The sequence below is a fragment of the Lactuca sativa genome, chromosome 1, assembly GCF_002870075.4.
Source record: "Lactuca sativa cultivar Salinas chromosome 1, Lsat_Salinas_v11, whole genome shotgun sequence".
In the NCBI taxonomy this organism is placed as follows: domain Eukaryota; kingdom Viridiplantae; phylum Streptophyta; class Magnoliopsida; order Asterales; family Asteraceae; genus Lactuca; species Lactuca sativa.
Window position 1 is genome coordinate 192,128,592 of NC_056623.2, and position 8,880 is coordinate 192,137,471.

At 39.5% G+C, this 8,880-nt stretch overlaps 1 protein-coding gene across 1 annotated transcript; it reads left to right on the top strand.

The window, feature by feature from the left end:
• Window positions 1–1,451: 1,451 nt before the first annotated feature.
• LOC111878951 (uncharacterized) lies at window positions 1,452–1,904 on the top strand. Its single transcript, XM_023875435.1, has one exon. The coding sequence runs from the start codon at window positions 1,452–1,454 to the stop codon at window positions 1,902–1,904; it is 453 nt and encodes a 150-aa protein (XP_023731203.1).
• The last annotated feature ends 6,976 nt before the right edge of the window (window positions 1,905–8,880 follow it).

Here is an 8,880-nt window from a genome sequence, read left to right on the forward strand (position 1 = left end):
TATGATACCAAAAAGCTAACTATACTCCCACTAGCCTTAACATATACACAGGACTCATCCTCGCTCCTCGAAAAGCCAAACTTGTTGACTTTCTCATCAAAACAAATATTCCATCTACGAGATGCTTGTTTTAATCCATAAATTGATTTCTCAAGCTTACACACTATATTAGGGTACTTCGCATTGAAAAAACCCTCTGGCTGACTCATGTAAACATCATCAACCAACTTTCCATCAATGAGTCTCAATGTATCTAGGAGTTTCAATCCAATTAAAACCTAATAACAATTTTGTTTTTCATGGTGGAAATTGGTCAATTGTCATTTACCTACCTTCAAATATTTTGCAAGTTGGATTACAATATCCCTCTTCCAATTTGTAAAATATTGTGTTGGGCCGTAGCCTTATGCCTAGATTGATTTTATGTGCAAAATGATTAATGCTATAGCATTATAAGCTTTATGATGCTGTTATTTGATTGGATCCATGGTCTATTGCCGACTGGATCTAAAAAATTTATGTGTGCAGATTTTTAAACGTTTAATTACGATATTAGAACTGGCATGTAACTTTTTGGTGTGATAATAAGATTTATATGTCTATAAAGCTTTCTCTATCTAAATTCTTGTCACTGCACACCGAACATCTGAATTTGGCATATAGATCGAAATGGCAAGAACCTGAAGTGGAGTCGGAAATGCCAATGCAAATGACAATCAGCAGCCTCAACCCCAGGTGATTGAGCAAGTGCCAGTAGTAGCAGCTGCACCTGAGCCAACCACAATGGCTGGAGTACAAGCCATGATTCAGGCTATAATGGTCGAACAGAGGGAAGAGATGAGGCAGATGTTGCACGAAAATAGGGATGAACCCACTGTGCCTGTTATGCAGCCTGAACTGAACATTGAATAGTCAAATGAAGTAAACTATATTCAAACTGTCAGTCAAGTTGAGCCACGGGTGGTTAGAAGAAACCAACCCAATGGAGAAAATAACAGACGTGGATGCAAGTACAAGGATTTCATGGCATCCAAACCACCGAGTCTTTCTGGAAGCCCAACACCGGTGGAAGTTGTGGATTGGATCTCCGAGATGGAGATGATGTTTGAGAGTTGCGACTACAACAACAAACAGAAGACCGCCCTCGCGGTTACCTTGTTAAAATCAGGAGTACTAAGCTGGTGGAAGCTACTAGCTGATACGATGCCCAAAGGAGAAGCTAGCAAAATGTCTTGGGAAGACTTTTTTGGTGCAATTGAAAATGTAGTACTGCTCTGAGTAGGATCTTCTGGAAATCAACAATGACTTCCAGAATCTAAAGAAAGGAAGGATGAGTGTCACCGTATGTTGTAAGTTTTACGGAGAATATGAAGCTTGTTCCTTACCTAATTCCAACTGAACTCTCCAAGGTCAATAAGTTTGCCAATGGATTACCAATAGACTTTGGTCCAATGGCCAAGCAGGCGACCACCTTGAAAGCCGCCGTCTACGCAATCAAGAATGTTGAGACCCAAATAAGGGAAAAGGGTTTGGAGAAAACTGAAGTTGGCGAGAAGAGGAAGCTTGAAGGATCCTCGAGAGTCGATAAGAAAGGGAAATTCTCAAAGCCCAACCTGGATGACCAAATGTATGGAGCCAAGTGGTGTGAAAAGTGCAAGAAGAAGCACTTCGGAAGATATGATGGAGAAGTGACCTGCTATAAGTGTGGTAGGACCGGTCACTATTCCAGATATTATACATTCGACAATAGGAAGTGTTACAAATGTGGAGATGGTGGGCATATTTTGAAGAACTGCCCAAAGAAGAATGAAGCTGCAAGGAAAAACGTGTCTTCAAAGCCAAAGGCAACAACATTCCAAATGATCCTCGACGAAGAAGGTGAGAATGCAAGGAATCAAGAATGAATACTTCATATCTGAAGATCGAGATATGAAGTAGCCATAGTGACATGTGGTGTAGCCTGTTAGAGGCATAATATAGGTTGAACTTGAACGTTTATGTACATGTTTCAAGAAATAATATAAACCTTGGTTTTGTTATCTAATGTGTTAAGTTGTTATGTGAAATTCTTCTATAGTGAGTTGGAAAACTATGAGACAATACTTGGTATGAGTATGAGTAGGTGTGAATGGTAGTAGAGGCCTATACTACCGGAAGCACAGGACTCACACTTAGATAAGGGAAAGTCACAAGGTTGCCAAGAAGCTAGTAACTAATTCTGCTTTTATTCAAGTATGTCGTTACCATCGTTTCAGTAGTGACTAAGAATATGATTGTTTCTCCGACCCTAGTGGTCATATAAAATTAAGTCTGACAAAGATGAGTATGTTACGTGGTTCAGAGAACCAAGATCAATGTAACATCTGACTTAAGCCAGAAGATTGAGGTGAAAGAATAATCGAAGCGATCAATAGAAGTGTTGCGATCACCATTAATGTAAGAAGCTTGTAGCTAGAAGTACTACATGCTAGAAAGTGATTATATCATATCAGAATATGAAGGAAGGTATATTCCATTCTGGAATTTAACTCTAAGAGACCTAAGTCTAAGCGTTGAATCACACAACGAGAAGTCATTAGAACATGACCCATCGGTCTATTATGGTAATCAAAGTAAATAACTTATCTTAAGCATGTTAAGAAAAAGAAGGAGTTTCCAATAAGAATTAGGATTGTTACTTGAAGGTTATAATTGAAAGTCCAACGTAGTACGAGGAGCAGATGCAAGATTGAGCATCACCTGCAGTCAAGAAGTCCAAGAGTTAGATACTCATTCGAAAGAACATAGAAGTTACGGTTATTACCTAGGATGAAATGATAATGCATGGAGCCATTATACAAGCCCTATTTTATTGATGATTCCAGGATGTAATCATCCTAAGGGGGAGATAATTGTAACGCCCATAGATTCGGTCTAGTTAATTTAGAGACGATAACCATCATGTTAGAACGTAGTTCTATCATGATCGATTAATTCTAAGCATGCAAACAAATAAGTACGTAAAAGTAAACATGAATATGGCTTGAATACGTTGAATGATTAATGCTTCAACACCTCAGAAGAGCTCGATTAAGAACTTCGACTGTAGAGGTGTTTTAGGGTTACAAAACTCAAGTGTAATTAGAAAGACGTCTAACAATAATGCATACATGCATGCATATATAGTCTAACCCTAAGAGATAATCACGGATGGACAGGCCCAATCCGGATATATACAAAAAGCGCTAAGACGCAACACAATAAGCCCCAACAATCTCCCCCTTTGCGTCTTTGGGACCGAGACTTCAACCCTGTTTAGCAACCAAGGGCTTCTTCACCGTCTTGAACACTCTCGGAATGATAGCTAACTAATGGTACCGAAAGGTAATGTACCACCGAAGCATATTAGTAAAATTTTTCTTATCAGCATCCGAGTTCTGCTTGCACCGATGTATCAGGTTAATAATGTGCTCCAAGCTGTCAGTAGAAAACAGATGTTTATCTACCAAAGCAAACAAGAACCTGTTAGCTTCACCTTTTGTAAACATCACAGTCAGATGCTTAGAATCAATTTGCCCTATCTTCATCTTGTTCACATCCCCTGGCTTTTGAGTAGTCTTGACCGTCAGCTTCTTATTCATCACTTTTGCTATCTCCTGATCAATTGTTGCAACTTCATAGATCTAGGAGGCCAACATTCATTTTAAATGCTCCAAAATCGGCTCATACTCCTTTGAATTAGTGAGCAGAATGTTGTATAGCAATATCCAATCATGTGGATTAAGATTGGGAAGATCTGCTAAAGATATCATCGAGACAGAGTTTGCAGACCCTCATGTGATCTTGAAATGCACATTCACAAATTTGCTAGTGGGAGTCGGTTTCAATACCTTGACAATTGTAATTTTCTACGCACTGCATGTCAGGTATTAAGGTTGGCCGTAGTTTAAGTAAAAGTCGATGAGCTCTCAGTCAACCTTTGGATTTAGAAAAGGAACCTCAATAATTGAGTCAAAACAATGAAATGTAAATGCCTTGTAATTGGCATATCAAACTGTGAGTCCTTCGAATTGTCGCAGTCAAAAGAGGCAATAGGTTCCAACCAATAGACACTCGGTGATTCAATTGCTTGACTGATCAGCACATTTCTCGTCCATTCAGGAAACAGAGCCTTCTTACATTGCAAAATATCTTCTTGTTCTTTATTGCGCCTCTCTGTTTCCTTAGCCTCCTTTGTGATTTTTAGATTTTCATCTAATTCTTTATCTCTCTTCTTTCTTTTAAGGGCATCAGCAATAGTTTCTTCAACATCACTATCACTGGCATGGACATTCTGTTTCAGCTTTTCAGTTGGACCAGAACCTGAAGCTACATTAACCTTCAGTTCTTTTGTGACAATAACTTTTTGCGGTCCCTCTCCCCCTTGTTTTGGAGTAACGAAAGGCTCCGAAAAACCTTTCATTTCATGAAGCATGGCAAGAGCAGGGAGCAGTTTGCTAGTGAGATGATTGTGAATGGTGAGAGTGAGAATTGGATCATGAGCACCAAGGATATTGGTCAACATGTCCTTAACATCGTTTGCATAGCTGCGGAAGACAGCTCTCTCTGTTTTCAACAAGGAAATTTCCTTCTATGATTGAGCAAGTTGGACTTGCTGAACTACAATTGTAGAGGCTTGACGAGCTATCTCTTCCTTCAAAGCACTCTCTTTGGCAATGTCTGCATGCAGTGAGTCCAATCGAGAAGATACTGAACCTATCAAAGAAGCACTGTCAGCTTTGAGGGAAGAACGAACATCATCAAATTTATGTTGTTCTTCCTTTAATGACTGTGAAAGTGATTCAACCGATTTACGAATTTTGGTAGCATTCGTATCAGCATGCCCTTTTAAAGAATCTAAAAATATTTGCGTGGTGCGAATAACTTCAGCAACATCATCAGATGCTTTCTTGCAAGTTGAATTTGATTCCTTGATGGCATCGGTTGATTTATCCATAGCTTGTGTATATTACTCTATAGCAGTCTCCACAAAAGCTTTGAGAACAACCCCTCCATAAGCTTTATTATCTGAAAGCAGCTTATCCAGCTTCTCATGAATGCTCCGTAAATGTTGGCGGTTGATAGGAGCATCAGTGTCTTCATTAGACTGAAGCTGATAGGGACTAAAGTATGTAGAGTCATACTCATCGTTGTCACCTCCTAGAGTAGCTCCTGACTCTGTTGAGTGGGTTGGAGAGATAGGTTTAGTGATGACAGGGGTTTCGGTTTCAGTAGGTGCCCCAGTATCAGATACGTTGACCCTTTATGTTTGTTCCGGAAGTGTAGTGGTGATGGTATGGGTAATTATTGGAGTTGATAAAGTTGTTAGAGAAATGGAAACAGAAGAAACTGGTGGAGGTGGTAGAGATGTTTCTGTTGTGGAAGTGGGAACAACCGAAACTGGGACTTTCGGTGTCGGCTTTGGAGGTGTCTATTTCGGTGATGGAGATGGGGTTGGAATTTTATAAGGTGGAGATTCGGTTTATGGAGGTGATCTAGGAGGGGTATTACCTCGTGGAGATTTAGGAGGAACATCATCTTCTTCATCATCTTTAGGATGATCCGGACTTGGAGGAATTTGTTGTTTTGACCTCTTCGCCATTTTCTTAATTTTCTTTGGCTTTGAGGAGGACTCTGATTCTGACTTTCACTTTGTCGATTTGGAGGGCTTAGGTTGTTCCTCATCGGTTGTTTCCTTCTTTGTAGTTATCCATTTTTCTCTGTTGTTGGGCTTGTCAACAACTTCTAAGGCAGCCTGCTATTTAGGAGTAAGAACTCTCAGCTCCTTGGGTGTAGGGGTGCAAACGAGCCGAGCCGAGCCCGAGCCTGTCCAGGCTCGGCTTGGGCTCATTTAAGTTATACGAGGCTCGAGCTCGAGCTTGGCTCGATTCGAGCTTTCTTTTACTGAGCTCGGCTCGAGCTCGTAAAGAATTATACAAGCTCGGCTCGGGCTCGAGCTTGGCTCGTTTGTCGTTTGTCGTTTGATGTGCCTAAATAAGCTTAAGTTCGGCTCAGGCTCGTTAAGAAGCTTGTTTACTAATACCCAAAATCCACAATTTCCTAAATATGTTTTTATTTTAATATAAGAAAATAATAATAAATTATATTATATAAAGGCTCGTTTAGGCTCGCGAGCCTAATCGAGCTTAGTGACATAGGCTCGAGCTCGAGCTCGAGCTAGTTTAGTAAACGAGCTTAATATTAAGCTCGAGCTCGGCTCAGGCTCGTTTAAAATTGGTTTCAAGTCGAGCTTTTAACGAGCCGATCCCGAGTAGCTCGCGAGTAGCTTGGCTCGTTTGAACCCTTACTTGGGTGGAAGTTGTCTATAATCAGTCATCACCTTGCTCTCGGGTGTAACACCTCTGTATATGGTCTTCAGAATCGAACCATGATGAAGAAACTTTGTGGGGTCCGAGATGATAATCTTTTTGGTATGAAAAGTTGCAATGGACGCAATGAGAGCATCCTTCGTCATCGGAACATCCAGAGTGTCAATTACCCTTCGGGTAATGAGAGTCCAAAACCTTCCACATGAAATTTCGGACTGCCGAGTGGAAGTGTTTAGGCTCTGCACAACCTGAGACCATATGATAGACCCATAGTCCAGGTTGATGCCATTATACAGACCATAGAGAATGGCCAGGAATCCCTTACTAGTTCCATCTGATCCAGCACTTCTCTCTGCCAAGCCTTTGATAAGTAGAGTGAAAAGACCGTTCCACTAAGAAGGCAGACACGACTTCTTGACATTGGCAATGGTTGTCAACACATCTGTATAGCCCATTTCATACAGCATTGTGACGATTGTGACGTTATTGCTAAACCGTAGCCTGGAAAAGCGGGATTTGACAGGTTGGGGTTCCTAGGTATGCGTCAACACGCGTGCGTATAGTGACCATTCAAATTCACGCGCCCAAAAAGATTTCGACAATCTGCATTTGAAATAGAACGTGCCATCCTAACCTAAATTGCCCTTGATTCACTAGAGGACAAATAAACTCAAACATACCATCAACAGGATGTGGAAAAATTAAAAATATTCGTGCATTAGAGTGATAAAAGATAAAGTAATAAAGCAAGTGTGTATGGGATGTGAGTGATGTCTGATTATCAGACACAAAACAGGGGATTCCGGGCAAGAATCACTTCCTTCGAAATCAAGAATGACTTGAAGTGCTTGTGTGGATTCCTGAGAATACGATCAAGTATTTGTAAATAAACATTGAAAGGCTTCTTTTCATGACATAGGCTTAAGGTGGCTTATCTTCAACCGAACATCGATACTTAAAATAAGACCAAGTGTTGGAAGAAGTACTTGTGAGACCGATGTGGTCTGTTGAACAAGTAGGCAGGTTATATTTTGTGATGACAAAAGAGTGTATAGAAATCTCAAAAAAAATTAAATTGGATCTTTATGGGTAGAATAGTCTTGGTTGTAGACAAATTCATAAAATACCTTGCAAGGAAAAGAGATTTCATTAGGCAACAAGTAAGATCTTGAATATAGAAATTCACCGTTAATTCATTATGGGTGTTGAATTTTGGGTTTCACTCAGCACGTGGTATACGTATCTAAGATCATAAAAACAGATTTTGTGCAACCATAAACCTCAGTGGTAAGAACCAAGAGTCTCAAGGGTTACAATTGTGAACTGAGATTACATGGAGAATGGTTTGGGGATGGTGAAAGAAACGAAAGTACCTTCTGCTATAAAACATGACAAAGAAGAGAAACTCTTAACTCATGTGAGAAGAGTAAGGTAGCTTTAGACCGAGTAAATAAGAATAGCCTGATTGGGAAGAAACGATAGGTATTGATCGAATCATTAAGGCTTTGCTCTAGGTCATAGAGGCTTGGGTCAACATGCAGCAGCATGCTTCTAGGGACCCTTAACTAGTTCATAAAATAAGCATCATACCTGTCCTAACTCCAACTTCTGTTATACTTGTATCCTTGTGACTGAATAGAGACAAAAGCAAACAAATATACCACACAAACAAAACGAAAAATATTTTCGAGAGATTAAATATTCTGAAAAATATAAAAAACAGAAAAAGAAAATATTTTTGGATTTTTGAAGTTTTCTGAAAAAGAATAAAAACAGAAAAAGAAAATATTTTTGAATTTTTGAAGTTTTCTGAAAAAGAATACAAAAAGAAAATATTTTTGAATTTTTGAAGTTTTCTGAAAAAGAATAAAAACAGAAAAAGAAAATATTTTTGAATAAGCATAAAGCAAATTAAAGACGAGAAAAGAAATGTAAACAATTTACAATCGAAACCTTATCTTTATTGAGTGAAGCGAAATAGACCGAGCGGTCGGTTCATTTCAGTTCCCAAAAATTAAGGAGCCGAAATAGACCGAGCGATCGCTCCATTTCTCTTGTCTAATTTTTAGTGAGACGATTAAGGATTCGGTACCGAATCTGCTTCCATCATACCCAAGCCTTGTAAGATTCTGTTAAAGAGTGCTTTAGGTAATGCCTTAGTGAATATGTTGGCCAATTGATCACTAGATCGAACAAAATGTACTTCTACGTTCCCATCTTCTACATGATCCTTAATGAAGTGATATCTAAGTGCAATGTGCTTAGTCTTTGAGTGTTGCACCGGATTGTGACAAATCTTTATTGCACTTTCTGAGTCACAATAGAGTGGTATCTTCTTCATGCTTAGCCCGTAATCTCTCAGTTGATTTTGAATCCAGATTACTTGAGAAGTGCAAGAGGCTGCAGCTATATACTCTGCTTCGGCTGTAGACAATGACACGTAAGTTTGCTTCTTGGACTGCCAACTAACAAGTTTTCCATCAAGAAATTGGCATCCACCTGTGGTGCTCTTTCTGTCCAGTCCACATCCTCC